This window comes from Gigantopelta aegis, chromosome 11 (genome assembly GCF_016097555.1).
Source record: "Gigantopelta aegis isolate Gae_Host chromosome 11, Gae_host_genome, whole genome shotgun sequence".
NCBI lineage: Eukaryota > Metazoa > Mollusca > Gastropoda > Neomphalida > Peltospiridae > Gigantopelta > Gigantopelta aegis.
In genome coordinates this window covers 22,695,286-22,717,877 of record NC_054709.1, presented here as the reverse complement: position 1 = coordinate 22,717,877, position 22,592 = coordinate 22,695,286, and the positions used below count along the sequence as shown (strand labels likewise).

Genomic DNA, 22,592 nt, shown 5'->3' with positions numbered 1-22,592 from the left:
TGGATAGATATTGTGTGATACCAGAACCTGTGGCAGATACCCACTTACTCTGCCAGGAACAAACTGTTGCACATACTGTAGTTCAGATCTACATAATAACCAGAAATAATCTGAAATACAGGCTTGCTTAGCAACTTAATTCTGGCACAGGAATATTTGTGTCAAGTGTGATTCAACATCCTGGCAAACAAAATTATTTTCATTTTTGTTTCTGTAACAATGTACTCTATGGGAACAGAAGAGCATTTGTTGTGCTTTTCCTGGACTACAATCTCATGGAATATGTCACACAGTGGCCGAAGCGATTTAGGATACTGACAATTTCAATGTTTGACTTTCATCCCAAGACGTATGTGCTTTGGCATTTTTCAGTGACTACACTTCACAACGTGGCATACACCCTTGTCTATGGAAGTAACTAATAGCTCTGTCATGTTACATTTTTCAGTGACTACACTTCACAACGTGGCATACACCCTTGTCTATGGAAGTAACTAATAGCTCTGTCATGTTACATGAATAGCGATGACATTTCCTTTGAATCACTATATATGCATATATAATGCTCCGATGCAAAATGTTAGCAGCTTCCTCCAGTCTTCTCTCACTGAAGAAGCAGATTCAAATGCTGTTTTCACGAACTGAGCAGTTGGTATCTCTTCAGAATATACAAGGCCACTTTTGTTACCAATATTTCTTCAATTTCACTTTCAGCCTGTCGGTTGTCGGTATTGAGGGTTGTAAAAACCGTGGAAATGTGTTTGCATAAACAGACAAATATCGGCCTTGTGGCATTGTCAACCATTGCAGATGTGATCCTCTGCTTTTAACGGGGACATAATCACAATCATTATGTTCAAAGGATTTGCCGTGTGCTCTCTAAACTGCATAACTTTCATTCGCTTCATCTACTGGAGGGTTTCTATCATTATGATTGAAATGGAAACTTTTAAATGTGGTTATTTCTGTATAATTACATGTTTACCGTAACATCATAAGATAGAGTATTCAAATACATTTCCATCCATACCTCTTGTTCAGATATTGACTCATGTGGATTTCGTTTAGACGTCATTTTGAATTCATGATAGCCGTCAAAATTGTGAAGGAAAAATTTGCCAAAAATGGATTTATGTTTCTGTGGAATACAAATCATAAAAACAAAGAATTTTCCAAATGTAGCGGGGAAAGAATGCCAACCTAAAAACATGATATAACAGTTCAGACTATGACCGTCGTATTTAATCTGATATAGAGTCGTCCCTGTTTACCTATAAATATGTAACCCAGGGCAATTGTCAGCCACGTTCTAATATAAAACCACTTTTACCTTTGCATCTGTACCCTATATGTATCTGGTCATTTTACTAATATTAGAATAATACAGATATGGATAAATACCTATGTTGTTTATTTTTCTTATTTCATTATTTGTTTATTTTTCTTATTTCATCATCATCATCATGATCGCCATAATCATCACCATTATCATCATAATCTTGTTCCTGTATTTGTGTAGAATAATCCTGGCAATTTGATGTCTATAAATGTAATACAAGCTAAAATTTTGAATTCTTTATACAGGTTTTAAGATATTGTATTAATCTTAGATGATAGAATTGATACAGCTGTATTCATGGTTAAATTAATACCGCCACACAAAATAGAGTCTAAGAAATGTTTAACCACTGACTGCTGCCAACATACAAGTGTTCGCGAAACTTTAGCACATCCTGTTCCATTGGTGGCACCTGTTATAGGCACTGCATTTAGTTTCTGAGCCGGGGGGGGGGGGGGGGGGGGGGGGGGTCAATAAAAAGATGAAAATGTATAAACTGTATTGTACAGTATTGGCTGTAGTCTATTGGACAAGCCACCACTTTTGTTAGCGATCATCACATTAGTGTGTATTAAGGATTATTTATTAAGATCAATGCATGTCCCAGTAAGCATTCAATTGCCTAAGCATGTTATTTCGGAAAGCACCGTACAATGTCTCGGCAAATAACGTTTTTTGCAAGCAAGTCTTTTTAAAGCACAAACATCTTTAATATCAAGATTTTAATGAACATTTAGTATTGAATATGTTGGGGGTAGAATCTTGGCAATAATTCTAAACGTTTTCTAAAAGTTGTTCACAATTTAAGTTATCCATTTTGAATTTCAAGATGTCTGTAATGCTTTTTCATATTTTCTCATATCTCAATATTTAACAAGGATAGAAACTAAATGTTTTATGCTAAATCTACATTTTAGTCATCAGATATTCAGAAAATTCCATTTAATTTATGTTATTCGGGTTTAGGGTAGCCATTAGGGATTTTAAAAAATAGATCTCCTTGATTCGCCATTGTAGTGCACAAAGAGGTTTTTCTTTAAATATTAATTTCATTGTTTTGCCGTTTGTCCTTTCGATTCCAGGTAAAGACGCACCGCTCCCTGCTAAAGTTGCATTCTTTGTTGGATTAAACGACAACCGCGGTCCGTACAAGAAAGACGTCGACCTGCTGTTTGACAAAATCATCACTAACGTTGGCGGGGCGTTCGAGACGGAGTCGGGCAAGTTCACAGCTCCGTACAATGGGACGTACCAGTTCAACGTGGTCGTCGCGGCGCAGGGCAGACACCGCGTAAGTAGAAAACAGAATTAAAAGGTTTCTTCTCCAGCGGATGCAATGACCGTGACATAGCTATAGCAGACCTGTCAACCTTCTCGGTTTCTAGTGGTGTCGTTAAACAAAACAATTTTTTAGAAACTTTAATAAACAGTTAAATCATTTTGTTTTGTTTTCAGGCTGCTGTAACACTGGTCAGGAATGGAGACAGTATTGCGACGATCTGGGCGGAAAGTGTTCCCTATTGGGCCTCGGCCTCCAACACCGCCATCTTGAATCTGAAAGAAGGTGACAAAGTGTGGCTCATCCTGCAGGCTCGGGCGTCAGCTATCCATGGTTACATGTACTCGACATTCTCCGGCAGTTTACTCTTCCAGGACTGACCTAGTTGGAACCTGTGTTCACGGAAAGGCGTGCTGACGGTGTAAAGACGGCAGTAACTGTTGTATACTAGCGATGCCCAGACTTCTGTTATCGAACTGTTATTGAATTACGTACAGGACATTAGTGAAATGTAATGCTATAGACATGGTGTACATGATATAGACATACGATGCGCTAACTTTGTAGACCTGGCTAGATGTACAGTAGACTGCACTACAAATGACACAGTAATTATATCGATACTACATACGACACGACAATGTTAATGATGTCGATATACATGACACTACAATACACTGGACACGCTATATTACAGACATGACTGTACATCACCCTGCGACACGCTAATATCATAGACATATGACATAACGTTATAGATAAACTATACACAACACACTAATGTTATAGACATTGAAGTACATGACAACATACTACATACAAGTTGCTAATGTTATAGACACTGAAGTATATAACAATACACTTTGTCAAAGAACTAATGTTATAGACATTGATGTACATGGCGATACACTACATACAACTCGCTAATGTTATATACATCGCAGTACATGACACTATATACTACATACGAAGCACTAATGTTAAATACATTGAAATATATAATAATACTTTGTTAACGCACTAATATTATAGACATTGAAGTACATGACAATACACTACACTAGTGTTATAGACATTGAATTGTATAACAATACACTTTGTCAATATGCTAATGTTATAGATGTTGATTTGCATGGCAATACATTATATACGACGCACTAATGTTATATACATCGAAGTACACGACACTATACAATATACAACGCGCTAATGTTATAGATATTGAAGTACACGACACTACTCTATATACAACGCGCTAATGATATAGATATTGAAGTACACGACACTACACTATATACAACGCGCTAATGGTATAGATATTGAAGTACACGACACTACACTATATACAACGCGCTAATGGTATAGATATTGAAGTACACGACACTACACTATATACAACGCGCTAATGTTATAGATATTGAAGTACACGACACTACACTATATACGTTTTAAACAATTCGTTGTAAGATGAACGGTATCTACCGACCGCTCATCTAGTATTTTCTTTATCTTTTTGAGGAGAAAACCTTCTTGTACGTGTTCCATGACTCCATTCTATTGTCGCTAAACTCAGTTTAGGCTAGACATGGTCGTCTTTTGTGTTTTATTTTATCCCAGAATAATCACCATTCCTATCACTAACTACATATCTGTGTTATTAGTTGTAATAAGTGCAACACACAGCCTACACGGTTGAGGTCTCTACATCACTGTTATGACGTGTTGATGCCTTGATTATATCAAAAATAAGAGTCCATATTCTTTCGGCAGGCAGCATACGAATAAATCATTACGCATAACATTTATTTAAAGAGAATCGGTTATAATGATTTTATGCGCCATATTCTTTATTTCAGGTACCCATATGTTTAATAAATGTTTAACACAGCCAACAATTTACTTAATAGATTAGTAACAATATAGCACTGTTTGAATAAAATGAATTTTTGTCAATCTTTCACGCATTTATCGCTACAAACATATTCCCTTGGTCAGACAGCAGATGCAAGTGTGCAATTTTGGCGCCAAAACCAGTTACCGATTTTCTTTTAACTACTTTTTTTTATTTAGTGTTGATTATTTTGAATTACTAGTAATTTAGAAAGTAGTATTAGATTGCAGTTTACCTTTACTGACATTTTACAAAATTATAGTTTTCTTTTTCGACATCAAAAATAAAAGGAACCTTATTTAAAAGCGTCGTCTTAAAAGGTTAAAGTGTGTTTTGTTTAACGACACCACTGGAGCACAGTGATTAATTAATCATTGGCTATTGGATGTCAAACATTTGATAATTCTGACTCGTAGTCATCAGAGGAAATCCGCTTCATGTTTTCCTAATGCAGAAAGGGATCTTTTATATGCAGTTTTCCACAGACAGGAAAGCACATACCACGACCTTTGTCCAGTCGTGGTGCACTGGCTGGAACGCGAGAAAAAAAACAATCAGCTGAATGGATCCACCGGGGTGGTTCGATCCTGCGACGCAAGCATCTCAAGCGAGCACTCAACCGACTAAGCTTTAGGCTTTAGTTTCATAGATATATAACATTAAATTTCATTGTATTATAATAATTTTAAAAAAAACCTTGTTTACCGTGAGACATAACGTTGTAAAATGGATTATGTTTATTGCACTTGTTTACTATTGTTGTTGTTTCGGAGCAGTAAGCTGTGATGTTGTTTTATTGTGAGGTTGATATTGTACACGTAATCTGTTCTTGTTAATCACTGTACACTACTTCTCACTGACTTCACCACCACTGCTCGTGTTAAAGTATGTGACTTGGTCGACGCCGATACGGCACGGAAAGTAGCGAAACGGAAACGAAAAGAGTCGAAAGGAGTGGAATCGAGATGTGACGAAACTAGACGAACTGCGACTAGACGGAAATAGACTTGACGTCGAATACGACACTGAACAGTTAGAACTGACGTTGACTAATAGTGTAAGTGAATAACTGTTATTGTAGATGACATGTAACGTTTGATTTGACAAATTATATTGAGATGTTGAATTGAGAACTGACGTCGATTTTGACCGTATAAATTTGACAATTAATGTTGAATTTGACAATATTAACTAAGAATTGAGGTTGAATTTGATATTTTGGTGTTGCATTTGAGAGGGTGAAGTGAGAATTAGTTTTTAAAATTGAGTGGGGAACAGCTCTATTACAAACCGCCTTGTATTTGTTATGTTGGAATAAATAGACTGAACAGTTTGTAGTTTTGTATAAAATAATAACGGCCAATAAAACTCCTTAGAGGCGACCTTGTTGTGTGGTTTTTTAAACAGATTTTATAGACATATTTCTGACCTACTAACAGTAATATGAATCACATCCTTGAAGTATACACACTTTGAACTGTTCTCTGCAGCTAATGTTCACTCAAATGCAAACATTTGTGACATTTATCGTTAGGTGAAAACGAAAAATCCCCCCCCCCCCCCCCCCCTCGTGAAATAATTTTCATTGTCACTCGTTACAGCTATTGACAACTGAAAAAATATTCACTCGGGAGATAAACATATATACGCAATGGAAGCTCGTTTAATATCCTATAAAATATATACTAGATGAACAAGAAATGTATTATACAATATTAAACAAAAATATAACAAAGTATATACATATATACATACAAACATACATACACACATACATACATACATACATACGTACGTACGTACATTCAAAATAATCTCAGCGATAAAAAGCTTGTGTCCCTCGTAAAATATGATACGAAATGGAAGCTCATTTAATATCCTATAATTGTTACACAAGAACAAAATTCTATTAAGGTGTGAGACCACATAATTTTGCAGCCTAGAATTATCGTTCCTTGATTGCCTAACGTTATTGAATTACAATATTTTTGCGGTGCCACAAGGTCAATTTAATTTTTCTGTTTGAATTATGTGATTATTAAAAAAAACCCTCAAACTTTGTGCGGGAAAAAGGAGTTCGGCCCAAAACAATAGAGAGAAAAGGAAGCGGAAGTTGGTTCGATATTCAACGTTCAATATTCAATATTCTCCTGAATTATGCCACAAAATCTACAATTTAAATGTACGTGTATTTCCTATGATAATATGACGAGTCTGCGGTAACTTAGGAATATAAGATAACATGGAGTGGCTCTGAAACTTGTACAGTTCACAGCTAAGCCTGGCTGAAATCTACTAAACACTGTAATTATATATTGCAAAACAATCAACAGACGCACACATCTGAAACTAAACATAAGAATGGTATGTATATGTTTTGCCATTAATACGTATGTATATTAAAATATGTATACCATATGTAACATAAACATCAGGGACCCCTACCCTGACACTGAAATTCTATATTTTGGGGACAACAAAATATCTTTTAAAAAAAGGAACTAGGGTGGCTCAGCACTATTTGGTGACGTGATGCCCCGTGAAACTTCGAAATTCTGAGTTTAGCTCAGTATACAGATTATACCCAAAATTCTGAAATTAAACAGAGTGATCGTCATGAAACTAAACATAGAATGATCGTCATGAAACTAAACATAGAATGATCGTTATGAAACTAAACATAGAATGATCGTCATGAAACTAAACATAGAATGATCGTCATCAAATTAAACACAGAATGATCGTCATCAAATTAAACATAGAATGATGGTTATGAAACTATTACTGAAATATTACTCTTTTGGATTAGCAACAAGGGATCTTTTATATGCACCATCCCACAGACAGAATACACCACGTAAATTCAAGATATATATAAAATACACATAGTATGCATTACGCACATCAAGGTTGTACCACATGTATTACGTTTACACTAAGTAGGTCAAGTGTGTACAACGTAAATGAAGGATACCCTATGTACACGATGTATATCAAGTATGAATACTTACCCAAAGTATAGCAGTATACCCTCAAACATGTGACATTATGATTGTATACCCTCAAACATGTTACATATGATTGTATTCAACTATATGAACTATGTTTAAGATGTGTGTCACGTGATCATCAGGGCTCACACTCTGACACGTTTTGTTTTAGCCGATTTTCAGGTATGTAGAGTATTTTTTTGAAAATATTACAAAATGGCTAATTTAAACAACATTTTATTGGCCAAATACTACATGGTGTAACCCATCAAATACTATATGGTGTAACCCATCAAATACTACATGGTGTAACCCATAAAATACTACATGGTGTAACCCATAAAATACTACATGGTGTAACCCATCAAATACAAATTAGCAATGGGCAGAGTGAGCCATGGATCATTACCTATATGAGATACTTACCTAAGATGCGAAGGAATATCATTACCCTCATACATGTTACATGTGATTATATAATTGTAAGGGCGTATATATAAATAAAAGGATAATCATTTATTTATATGTGAATACTTACCTAAGATGCGAAGGAATATCAATATACTACATGTTGTAACCCATCAAATACTATATGGTGGAATCATATCATTATACCCTCATACATGTTACGTGTGATTATATAATTGTAAGGGCGTATATATAAATAAAAGGATAATCATTTATTTATATGTGAATACTTACCTAAGATGTGATTATATGTGAATTACCTAAGATGCGAAGGAATATCATTATACCCTCATACATGTTACGTGTGATTATATAATTGTAAGGGCGTATATATAAATAAAAGGATAATCATTTATTTATATGTGAATACTTACCTAAGATACGAAGGAATATCATTACACTCTCATACATGTTACGTGTGATTATATAATTGTACGGGTGTATACATAAATAAAAGGATAATCATTTATTTATATGTGAATACTTGCTGTTGTGTATTATGCCATACCCTTATGATATCCGAATAATAAATACAATTACATCTGGATAAATATGGCAAGTAAAGATGTAGTAATATTGAATATCTGATTATGGATATATATCTCGAATAGAACAAATTGGATCTTAATTTTAGGTTTTGTCCGTTTGTGTCAAAACGGAACCGATGAATTGGCATGTAACTTGGAATAAAGATTTTTTTTATATATAAAACATATTAGTTTATTAAGTTTTAAACCCATGCCATCTCTAATTGAAAAACAAATTGAGGGGAGAGGAAAAGTTCAGGGTAACTTATAAACGCCTTATTTACAAATTACCAACCCACCGCATAGGTTAAATCTTCTTTTCTGATACAGGTTTTAAGGCAATTGATGGAACATCCAAGGTAATCTGAACGACAAAGCCGTAATACATGACCATGGTCGTATCTCTGCACAATGCAGAGTCGAATGGGCATTTGGCAAAACAGTGGACGACTGCATGGATCTGGTGCCTAGTCTATAGGAGGACAGCCACTCATGAGGAACTCCTTTACTGGAGATTTCACCTCTGTTGCATCGTCACACAGTTTATATAATCCCTCATGCATCGCTAAAAAGAGGACTGTCACTTCCAGACTACTTTACTAAAGCACGCACAGTTCTACATTTAGTCTCTTTGTAATGCATTATCTTTTACTTCAGAGACAATGCAAGTCAAGTTGCATACATTAGCTGTTCTAGCAGATTTATTCTGTATAATTTAATGATAATTTGTAAAAACAAAAAACAAAACAAAAAAAACATTTTTATTTATACTGGATTTCTTTTTCAAAAATGTTATTTGAGTTGGTATGTGTTTAAAACTTTAATTTTAACTGTATTCACTATGCCAATGCATCAGTTTCCTGTTGAAGCAAATAGACTATATACGGTGAGTACATAGTTATTATTCAATAAAGTGTATTCTTAGTTTTGATATTCGTTGTGCAGTTAAATTTCAAAGTGAAAATAAAAGGGCTAGTTGAATTTGAGAAGGCCAGTAAGATTTTTCTTTAACTGGCCCTGTTGGCGATCATGTTTTCATGGTGTCGTTAAACAAAACAAACTCTCTTTTTTGTGATTGTCGGGCACTTGTCGTATGAGACGGCCCCTGAAAGACGGAATGGGTGAGTTCTGCTGTCCGGAGTTTGCCGAAGATTAGCTGAATGTGGGTGCTGTCGAGTTTCGTTCTGTAGTGTGTGTATTAGTGATTAATATCTGATTTTTTGTTTAATCAAGGAACTCGAAAATGATCGATGTAAATGTATTTGACGTCAAACATAGGATTGCTGTGGTATTAGAGCGGGAATCTTTTGTTACTTTTTGGTGGGCAGCGATTGACAGAAAATTACATAGCTTGGTCTCTGACAGTAATGTATATAATAATTGTCCAAATGTCCGTCTAGCTCTCTTACAGTCAGAGTACTCGGGCTACACCTGACTTAAGTCTTTAGGTATCCATATTGGGGGAATGTACACACATGTTTTCCCCTTGTGGTACACATATACCTGTATTATACAAGACCACATGTTCTTAGACGTATTCGCTGGAATCAGTAGCGTAAATGACTCTCCAAAAACATGTTTCCTCCTGCAATTAAACTTTTCTTGATTGTCCAAATTAAAATTAACAGAAAATGTAGTCACTTTAACGAAACAAACAAAACAATTCCGGTCTTCAAAGTTGTTGTTTTTTCTTCCTGGCTTATTTTCACACGCACGACCGTCCGTCATAATTCGCCTTTACAAAATCAGACAAAATGGCTTTGATTGTTGACACTTATCGCTTGCATATGACAAAGTTCAAATTTTATTTTCGTAATATTTCAACCAATAGAGCGAGCTATCTATTTACACATGCGTACTTATTTACATCAGGTCCCATGAGAGATTTATAACACGATACGTTAAAAAGCATGCAAAGTGCGAACTATAGTTAGCGTGGTAGGGGTGTCAGCTACCCCACTCTAGTAAATTCCTAAACCTTTTTTTAAAATAATCATTAAACAATACTTTTAGTTCTACATATCATGAATGGTGTTTTAGACGATGAATGGCTAAAACAATTTCTCGGTTCAGCAAGCACTTTGAATGACTCTCAGTGCTGCATTCAACCAACAGCGATCCATTTTTCATTTTTTTTACAGTTTTAGGCTCGCCAGCTAAGCCAACAAACCCTTTCTGTACTGATAACCTCTTCAAGGCTCCGTCGTCAGATGAACTGATGACCAGAAACCTTGGCCAGGAATCTGACGTTAACTCCTTCGATTTCTTGACAAGTGACATCTTAGTCATAGATTCTTCATCTGATGATGAAGAATCTGAAACCTCGGTGTGGACCCTTTTCAGTGTCCCATCAAGAGTTTGAGAATGGTTTGAAGCCATAATGTAGGGGGGGGGGGGATCATCAACCATGCTCCCCACCCACCACGGAGTCCAACATGGGGACATGGAGCTGCGGATAACCACCACACACCCATGCCAGGAATACACGGTTAATATACTAAGGCAATGAAATAATCAAGTACCTGATTCACTCTAGCTACCGCCCCAAGGGCAATAAATACAAAAGCTAACTAAAACAATGTTTGTTCTTGGCTTTTATAAACAAAACAAAGGTTGCATACTCTCGAGCTTGGCGTGACCAGCCGATTGATCAGGTCGGGCCTCCCTGACCACCCGTCTGGCTGAACTCCTGGCCAAAATGGTGTGTTGCCAGAAAACATACCCTTAGATATGCCCCCAACTCAACCACCAGGATCCCATCATCCAGCATTACGGGACGCACCTCACGGCCAACAAGGTGCCCCAAAAGGGGAGTTGTGCTGTATTGGCCATTCCCAAAGAGAATGTTACACCCCTGCACCACGGTGAGGTTATAGCACGCGTAGGGGTAATATAACTAGAGCTGGAAGGATGAGATCTATCTGTCTGTTTGAAACTTATCTGTGAACATAACGTTATTTTCAATTACACATAACCTTTAAATAAATGTATACTTCTGAAAACTGGAACACTTCGGCTTAGTTATCTGTTGATGTTGTTTATATTTTTGAAGAGTGTTGTTATCCTTGGGACGCGGCCACAACAATATATAACTTACAAATACGTTCGGATATTGGCCAGTATGGATTTAGCCAAGCCGCCATCTTGAATTAAAGATAATCGCTAAAATTGTAAAGGAAACAAGGTAGGAAATGTTTTATTTAACGACGCACTCAACACATTTTATTTACGGTTATACGACATCGGACATATGGTTAAGGACCACACAGATATTGAGAGAGGAAACCCGCTGTCACCACTTCATGGGCTACTCTTTTCGATTAACAGCAAGGGATCGTTTATATGCACCATCCCATAGACAGGGTACATACTAAGGCCTTTGATATACCAGTCGTGGTGCACTGGCTGGAACGAGCACTGGCTGGAACGAGACATAGGCCAGTGGGTCCACCGAAGGGGATCGATCCCAGACCGACCGCGCATCGAGGTAGGAGCGGAGTAGCCGCTATGAATTCGTCATACTGCGCGGGACGTAGCTCATTGGTACAGAGCTCGCCTGATGCGCGACCGATCTAGGATCGATTCCTGTCGGTGGGCTCACAGAAGTATTTCTCGTTCCAGCCAGTGCTCCACAACTGGTAACAATGGCTGTGGTATGTACTATCCTGTCTGGGATGGTGCATATAAAAGATCCCTTGCTGCTAATCGAAAAAGAATAGCCCATGAAGTGGCGGCAGCGAGTTTCCTCTTTCAATATCTGTGTGGTTTCTACATATAAATGTATAGACTGCTATTCCTGTGTATTTCCAATCGAAGGATTTGTATAGTAGATATGCATACATTTTGGCTTTCTTGTGAAAAATCAGAATACCCTGGAGTGCCGTACGAAATTTATGTAACTGGTTTGGAAATTACTTTATACCCAAACTCCTGTCATAAATTCAGTATGGCACTCCCGCTTCTGTATTGCCTCTGTCTTACTTGTAAATATATATGACGCTCGATGTGTGTCCTGTACACATAAAATAAGAAATAAAATTGCACAAAGCTGCCACCGACTGTGACAATAAAGTGGATTAAAATCTAGCATTTATTTCAATATGGTTCACTCCAGACTAATCTAGGATCGGTTCCTGTCAGTGGGCCCATTTCTCGTCCCAGCCAGTGCTCCACAACTAGTGTAACGAAGGCCGTGGTATGTACTATCCTTTCTGTGGGATGGTGCATATAAAAGATCCCTTGCTGCTAATCGAAAAAGAGTAGCCCATGAAGTGGCGACAGCGGGTTGCCTCCCTCAATATTTGTGTGGTCCTTAACCATATGTCCGACGTCATATAACCGTAAATAAAATGTGTTGGGTGCGTCGTTAAATAAACTATTTCTTTCCTTCAATATGATCTTACGTTTTGAAGGTAAATTTCACTCGGATCCTTTTAGAAGCTTAGTGCTGTTCTCATGGAAACGGTTATAATTGTTATGTTTTAAACTCTCTATTAACAGCAACGAGTCAACAACATGTAGCCGGGAAATGGGTTTGGCATTCTCGTAGAAATCTCAGGACACCAGCTTCGAACCTTAGTACCGTCTGTGGTTTCTGCTCCGCCAGCTGTGTCTTCTGTTTCGCCTGTCTGGACCAACGCATCATGTTTAGTCTATTCGACCGCGAGGTATACGTTAAAAAAGACGAGTTCGAGAAAGATAGCTGTAGATATATGCAATACATGTGTTTTGAAAAGGAAACGCAGGAGCCCATGTCTGGAGTAAGAAAATGCCATCAAGTCAAAGACAGGAAGAATTCCGACAGAGTTGTGCTGCCTGACATTCAGACAAACGGCCCTGCTGTGCCGGTCCATGAGAAACGCCGAAATACTACGGAAACAGGACTCGATGGTTCCATCGAGGACCTGGGATTCAACCAGTTGCCAAAATCTGTTTCGTTCGACAGCTTTCCGATGAAGTCGTCGATGAAGAAGCCTACAGCACGCCCGCGCATTCTGTCTCTGTATTGGGCGGACGAGACGTTACAGCACGAGTTGGAGAATATCCGCTACATCAAACGCCGGCGTAGCTCTTTACTCAGCCTGTCGTGTATATTGCCAAATTTGGGATTTCTGGCTAGAAATGGCTATAGCAGGTAAAATGAGATAAATATCTCAATACCTGTAACCATCCTTTAGAAATTATTAGTTTTTACCTAACTCACTATTTAATATTTGTTTCAATCAGTTCTATAATAATATAAAATAATAGCTGACAAAAAAAAAAGATTCACGACTTGCTTTACTTAGAAGGTTGTTCTTTTTGACACCCATAAACTAACATTTTCAGAAATGTCTTTCACTTTTATTACTAAAACTTGAAGAATTATTTGGGATATTGTCTTATATTCATAAAAATAGTCATCCATTTCTGTCAAAGAGGTAATAAACATGTTTGTCTATCGGTGAAAGAACAAAATAACTGTTTTGGAGAAAACATCGTGGGTTATAATAATTTATCATTTGGTTGTCGAGAAATGAGCTACCCCTTTTAATGGCTTTTTGTTTTTTAAAGGCAACATCCAAATCCATCTTTCCATCCTCGAACACCTTACAGATCTTACCCTTTTGGGAGCTGAGCTCATTTGGCTTCAACAAACTCGACGTTGCCATTTTTAGAATTGTTTTACCCTCCGTTGACAAAATCTTGGATCCGCCCCTGGTTTCATCAAGAAACATTCGTCAATTAATCATCCTAAGTAGAAACGTATTTGAGTGGGTGTTTGTTTTAAAAAAAATACACATATACGAGCATCAGTAAAACAGATATAACGTCTTGTTAGTTTTTATTATTGTAGCATATTTGATTGTGTTGTGCTTAAGTTATATATATTATCAACGTTCATCTGTTGTGAGGGCATGAAGAGAAGAGTGAAAGGTTTGCACTGATCCTCGCCATTTAAGAATATATTTTGCCTTGCTGTCATTATTTGAAACAAAGAGTTGAGTTTCGCTAATTAGGAACTTCTTGCTGTTACAAATATATGAAAACCAAATCGCGTATATCTTTCAGTCGAAATTCAGTATTTAAATATATATTTTATTATTTTGTCAGTTTATGAAAAGCAGTGAAATATACATGAGTAGAACTTCGTTTAACGTATTTCATTATGTTGTAATACATTTACATGTTGTCAGTATTTCCAGGAGTCCAACTTAAGTTATAAAGAAACAAGGGATCACACCCACACTAACAGCAAAGAATAACTGCAACAAAAACCTTCATACATAGTTACTTTGTTTTGTTTAGCGACACCAATGGAGCACGTTGATTTATTAATCATCGGCTACCGGATGTCCGGCATTTTGTAATTCTAACATATAGTCTTAGAGAGGAAACCCGCCACATTACTGACATTCGATCCCACATAAAATACTAGTACAGAAATTATGACGATATTCGTGAATTAACTTGGGTCTAAGGAAGCTCTTTTAACTCAACCATATGCATGGGGCCTACAATCTACGCGGTCGATCCCGCTTACGTGCATGAAACAGTGGGCAGACCTGGCACTGGCTAGTATGTATTGATGTATGAATATCTATATATTGTATGTATGTCGAGGTTGACTATTATATACATAGATATTAACGCACTGGCGCAGGGGATAATTAAATCCTTTCTGGCCTCAAAAATTGTCCCATGCCGTTGCTGGGACTCGAACCTGTGGCATCGATTCGCCCGCAAATTGCAAGACTAACCACGATACGTTCTGAGCTATTGAAGCTTCCATAAAAAGGAAGCTCTTTTAACTCAACCATATGCATGGGGCCTACAATCTACGCGGTCGATCCCGCTTACGTGCATGAAACAGTGGGCAGACCTGGCACTGGCTAGTATGTATTGATGTATGAATATCTATATATTGTATGTATGTCGAGGTTGACTATTATATACATAGATATTAACGCACTGGCGCAGGGGATAATTAAATCCTTTCTGGCCTCAAAAATTGTCCCATGCCGTTGCTGGGACTCGAACCTGTGGCATCGATTCGCCCGCAAATTGCAAGACTAACCACGATACGTTCTGAGCTATCGAAGCTTCCATAAAAAGGAAGCTCTTTTAACTCAACCGTATGCATGGGGCCTACAATCTACGCGGTCGATCCCGCTTACGTGCATGAAACAGTGGGCAGACCTGGCACTGGCTAGTATGTATTGATGTATGAATATCTATATATTGTATGTATGTCGAGGTTGACTATTACATACATAGATATTAACGCACTGGCGCAGGGGATAATTAAATCCTTTCTGGCCTCACAAATACATATGTACGTATGTATGTATCTGTGTATCTATGTGTGGATGTATTTATATTTGTACATTTCATTTGTCAATACATAACTGTTGTTTGTCGTTTCAATACATGTCTTGTCTGTATTGTTCTGTACTTATTTTCTAATAATGTTTTTCACTGTTTTTGTTTTCAATAAAAGCTGACTATTTAATGGTAAGAAGTAGTTTTTGAAACGGTCAAATAAACACTCTACTTTTGGGTATTTGGCCTTCAGGACGTTTACGAAATAGGTTACAAATTTAAAAAAAACTAAGAGATATTCACCTTTGCTGGTCAGTGAAAGCAGATTTTAATATGATCGTTACTTTTTGCTAGTATCAATAACTATTGTCGTCTGTCGTAATGTGTGGGTGGTTGGGGGTGGGTCGGATATACCTCACTCGGTAGCAGAAGAAAGTTTGTTTTGTTTATCAACACTACTAGAGCATATTGATTTGTTAATCACCGGCTATTGGATGTCAAACATTTGGTAATTTTGACATATAGTCTTAAGTTGTATTCTAATCGGACGCGAGCGATTATTTTAGAAATCATTGCTTTCAATTGCCGTATCCTAACCGCACGCGTGCGACGCGTCGCTAAAGCAGTTAGGATGCGGCAATGGAAAGCAATGATTTCTAAAATAATCGCTCGCATCGCTCTGTGGTTTGCGGCCGGTTAGGATAGAACTTCAGATAGGAAGCCCACTTCATTTTCCATTAGTATCAAGGGATCTTTTATATGCACCGTCCCACAGACAGGATAGCACATACCATGACCCTTGATATACCAGTCGTGGTCCACTGGCTGGAGCAAGAAATAGCCCAAATGGGCCTACGGGCGGGGATCGCTTTACGACTGGGTTACGTCCCTTCCCACTCGGTAGTAGATCGCTCACCTGAGGTTCCGTGGGTCGGAAAATCAACTACACTTACTCGATTCGCTTATCACCCGTTTCAACTAGTGTCGCAGCACTGGCATGAAAACAACACTAATATGAGCAGAAATATCCAAACTACAAAATTTAGAAATAGTAACGTGCATTCCAAAACCAAATAAACAAAAAGAATATGTTAAAATTGAAGACCTTTGACTTCACTAAATTGTGTTCACAACAAGCCCTCAGGTTGTATAGCTAGATAAAGCAAGTTCGTGACGAAAACAAATACATACTGATCAGTCCGGTTTTATTAAAGCGACATACCCTAGTTTTTAAACACTAAGACATATGTTTGACTATTATAGCCGTTTTTAATAACTGAAATCATACTTTACTTAGATTTTATGGTTTAGATTATCAATGTCCGTACATTCAAAGTGTTTTTGGTTATACTGGTATTTTAATACCACAAAATGCATTTCTTATATTTATAAAAACGCACGTGCGTCTGAGAAGTAACAATTATGGAGTCGAATTTTAGTCTATATTTAGAGGGTATTTTACCATTTCAAAGTAACAGACTCATGTTTCACTCACTTGTAACTTTATCCAAATATGTTTGATGATTAACTAAACTTAGTGTTAATTTTCACGGGTTGAAACTATGGTCTGTCCCTTTAAGGGCAGATATATTGGAGAAAATGTTAGATTAATATACGACATTATAAACTATACAAAAGTAAATAACATCTCCGGATTATTATTACTATGTCATGGTAATTAATGGAAAAGGTGTTGAACATATTTATTTGTAAAATCTCTTTTATGAATTCGATTAAAACGTTTAACCTTCATAGAAATTCAGTCAAGTGAGTTACAGAATAATTTTTTTTATCAGAATCCTTCCAATTTGAAAGAAGCTGTAGACAATCGACCGCTGTCACCATACATTTTTTTTTATCAGAATCCTTCCAACTTGAAAGAAGCTGTAGACAATCGACCGCTGTCACCATACATTTTTTTATCAGAATCCTTTCAATTTGAAAGAAGCTATAGACAATCGAACGCTGTCACCATACAGTTTTGTCAGAATCCTTCCAATTTGAAAGAAGCCGTAGACAATCGACCGCTGTCACCATACATTTTTTATCAGAATCCTTCCAATTTGAAAGAAGCCGTAGACAATCGACCGCTGTCACCATACATTTTTGTCAGAATCCTTCCAATTTGAAAGAAGCCGTAGACAATCGACCGCTGTCACCATACATTTTTGTCAGAATCCTTCCAATTTAAAAGAAGCCGTAGACAATCGACCGCTGTCACCATACAGTTTTGTTATAGGTGCAGAAATTCTTGTAATTCTAGTGCGTAAGGATTAATAATTTGTTATATACAATTTGGATATTGTTATAAATAAGTTTATTCGGTTTATTTAATTTATTTTCTGAAGGATAGAAACAGCTGTGGCCGATAGGTCATTACTATGTAACATTACTTTATATAAACATGGAGGTCGTTGTCTCTGACCATAATCCGGATTAAATATTTAATAACGTTTCTTTTTCAGAATACAGTGTCTGTATATTCCATGGTTTTGTTTTAGCTTTCTAATGGTTGTAGGTAACCCAAACTGGATTTGGCCTCCCAATAACTGTGTACGAATGAAACACACACACACACACACACACACACACACACACACACACAGACAGATACATATATACATATATACATATATATATATATTTGGAAATAAAATGAAGTTTGACCTGGTACAAACACTAGGACGATCAGAAAAAACCTATTCAACCACTGATAATTTATATAGAAAAAAACATGTATTTAATTAGCCAGCAACATCTTAACAATGGTCCCTGCGCGTGCTGTAACCTCACCGTGGTGCAGGAGTGTAACATTCTCTTTGAGAATGGCCAATACAGCACAAATTGAAATTTTTAGTAAAAGTCCGTATCTATCTGTGATATTTGTATTTTTGCACAGTTCTTTACACTGTTTTTATTTAAATCTTGAATTTATATATTGATGTTGATCATCACCTTATTTGTTTACATTACATAGTGTAACACCCAATAGCCGATATATTTTTCGTGCTGGGGTGTCTTTAAACATTCATTCATTCTTAACAATGGCAACAAACTCAGGACAGTTCCTTTAAATTAATATTAAATACAACAGTTTAACGGGACATACTAGTACTATAATCAATGTCTTTAGTTTAAACAACATTTATTATTTATTTCTGCAAATCAGATACAGCGGTTTTAGGTTTGGGATTGGCCAACAGGATAATGGCAAAATATAATTCCATTTTTGCCTTAATAAGCAAACACTGACAAATTATTATCATCAATTTTAAGTTCAGTCTAATAGTCTAATTGAACGTCAAACATATGATCATTCTGGCAATGTTTTTAGAGGAAACCCGCTGTCGCCATATAGGCTACTCTTTTACAACAGGCAGTAAGGGATCTTTTTTATGCGCTTCCCACAGGCAGGATAGCACAAACCATGGCCTTTGTTGAACCAGTTATGGATCACTGGTCGGTGCAGGTGGTTTACATCTACCCACTGAGCCTTGCGGAGCACTCATTCAGGGTTTGGGGTCGGTATCTGGATTAAAAATCCCATGCCTCGACTGGGATCCGAACCCAGTACCTACTAGCCTGTAGACCGATGGCCTAATCACGACGTCATCGAGGCCGGTCCAGTCTGATAGAGACTACATATATTTACATCAATAAAATCCCAGGATGATTGTTTGGAGCCGCCTTTTCAGAAATCTCTTCTTATACATTTTTCAACATTCTTCAACAGACCGCAGAGGATAACTCGTGAGGAACTGACAGGCTAGTATTATTTCTGTAAATCGAATTTAAGTAGTAACACAGTGTAGTTTTTCCTTGGTACACAGTGGAGCTTTTCCTTGTGTTGTTTTACCGGAATGTTAAATGAATAGCAGAAGTTGGCAATGTAGTTTCTATTTTCTTTCCATCATGAAACATTGTTTACTAGTTAACAACATGGTAATACAGATACTATATATAGGTCTCAGATCTTGTGTGCATGACACACAGGTCTCCTGATAGAGTTGACATTCTGACTGAAAACAATAAGCGTCCTCCTTGCGTTCCCCTGGATCTGGTTTTCATGGACAAATATCATACTAAACACGTATCCATGTAATATGTAGTTGTCATGGTGTAGTCGTTAAGGCGCCTGCAATACCCAATACAATAATTAAACTGCATTGTGTCTCTGATTGCTCGTTACATATTTAATTAGTGCTTGTCACTGTGTGATTGGCAGGTCTCTAAGTACAGTACAGTATAGTACAGTACAGTACAGTACAGTACAGTACAGTACAGAACTGTATTCACTCAACAACATCGGTGTTATATTTGAGATGGTTTACAAACATTTCGGCAGCAACTATACTTCTTAAAATAATAATACAATAAAACATTCAAATAACAAAATAAATAAAGTTACAACACATAGTTAATCACTTTCACACATGTACACAATAATATGCATATAATCAAACTTACAAAGAAGTAACTTATGAAAGATAAATATTTTTAAACACGTCGTTAATCAAATTAATAAATATACATAATTTCTTTATATTTGATATTTTGGGGGAGTTAAATAGCTGACCTAATTTAAAGGTACTGGGTCTAATATAAAAGTATTATTTAGATATGTATTTCTTTCATTAGTAAAATGGGGACACTGAAATAAACAATGGATCTCACCATCTAGTGCAATGTTACAGAGAGGAGATATGGTTTCAATATTTTGCCATCTGCCTTTTTCAATCGGTAGATAACGATTGCTAGTCCCGAAGCGGCTAAAACAATGATGGCTAATTCTCAAGTGACTAAAAATAATGCGAAGTACATAAAGTAGTTTTCACATTCATCTTTTTAAAAAGTATTCTATAGGTAATGCATTTTGGATAAGAGTTTAAGTTATCATGCCAAGCTTGTAGGTATTGATCTCTTAGTCGTTCATAAACTGTACGAATAAAAGCTTTTTTATTTAAAATGTTTTGGTTTAACCAGTAATTACTTAAACCTAGTTTATTTAGAGCATAATGTATATGTATCAACCAGTTAAACCTATAAGCATACTGAACCTTTCACGTATCATGATTTTATACAGTATAACTGATATTTTGGATGCCTTTCCGGTGATCAACGTGGCCAAACATTTAGTATTCTATTTTTTATCTTTATATCTAATGGAAAAGCTCCTAATTATCCGTAAGCCATGGGCAGTGGTGTACTCTTTCTTAGCCTCAATATATCTCTTTAAACATTAACTGTATTTGTTCAATAATTTGATTATTACCAAAGCCCCAAATTTCCGAAGAATATAAAAAGATAGGGACAATAGTGCTTTCAAAAATTCGTAATGGAATATCTATAAGTAAATTTTGATTCCTGGTTCTAATATTTAGTAAAGTAAATCCTTGTTTACCCTGCGCAACAAGAGCCTTTGTTTTTGATTGGACAAACGATCGAGTTCTTGTAGATAGGATTCCCGGGTATCAACAATATCTAATTGTATATCTTTCATGTAGAAACACATTCCGTCCTGAGGTACGCCATTTTTACATTTAAAAAATAGGCAAACTATTCGTTATTGTGACTATCACATGATTTGATTCCTTGATACATTTTGTAAACAATTCTAAGAAATTTACCCTTTACATCTAGAGTTAACATCGTTTGCTACACACTTGTTCGCCAAACCTTGTCAAAAGCTTTAGAGAAATCGACAAAAGCACAATATAGATTTTTTTTCTTCCGTTGCTTTAAGACATCATGTAGAGCATATAAGGAAAAACGTATGGCCATTTGTACTATAATATTTTCGAAGTAGATACCAGTGGTAAAGAGATCGCCTGATGTGCGGTCAGTCTAGACTCGATCCCAGTCGGCGGGTCCCTTGGGCTATTTCTCGTTCCAGCCAGTGCACCCTGAATGCTATATCAAATACCGCGGTATGTGCTATCCTCTGTCGAATGGCGCATATAAAATATCCATTCCTACCAATCGAACAATGTAGTGGGTTTCATCTAGACTGTATATATCAAAAGTATACAATGTTTGACATCCAGTAGGCAATAATGAATAAATCATTGTGCTCTGGACTTTAACCTTTAACTTTATAAATTTAGAATTAAATACTTAGTGTGTGGTATCCAGTGGCTTTACGGACTCCCGCTAAGGACCGTTCAAAGATGATGTATCTCGGAATAGCCTCATGGCGACCACCAAGCTCAGTTTACGTTTTATCGATCGATAACTGTATGTTCGTGAGGAAATATAAATGTAGCTGCAATATAAACCGAAGACTGGGGTACTTTTCTGTTTCACTATGAAGGTAAATGATATCCCTCGAAGGAGACGTAAATTTGTCTAAAATTGGTTTCAGGAAATATTCTGATGTCAATTACACATTTTGAAACTCTTTTTTTTTCATTTGTGAAAATCAAATTTAGATGCGCTTAAATGTCGTTAATAATAATAATAATAATAATAATAATAATAATTATTATTATTATTATTATTATTATTATTATAAATATTACTGTAATTTTCTCTCGTATGTACGTATGCATGTATGTATTGACAAAACTAATCGATTACGACTTGATAATAGCACGATTACGAGAGACAGACAGACAGATATACAGACAGACAAAGAGACAGACGGAGACAGAGAGACAGAGAGAAAAAGAAAGATATGTTTTATTTAACGACACACTCAAAACATTGTATTTACGGTTATATGGCGTCAGGCATATGGTTAAGGGCCACACAGATATTGAGAGAGGAAACCTGCTGTCGCCACTTCATGGGCTACTTT

The 22,592-nt window shown here is 36.5% G+C and overlaps 1 protein-coding gene across 1 annotated transcript in view; it reads left to right on the top strand.

Moving 5' to 3' along the window:
* LOC121384952 (complement C1q-like protein 4) overlaps positions 1-4,952 on the top strand; it is a 43,027-nt gene extending 38,075 nt beyond the window's left edge. The window contains exons 3-4 of the mRNA XM_041515445.1: positions 2,422-2,630; positions 2,795-4,952. Of these exons, the coding sequence (XP_041371379.1) occupies positions 2,422-2,630; positions 2,795-2,998 (413 nt within the window). The 3' untranslated portion in view covers positions 2,999-4,952. The remainder of the gene's footprint in view (positions 1-2,421; positions 2,631-2,794) is intronic.
* Positions 4,953-22,592: the final 17,640 nt, after the last annotated feature.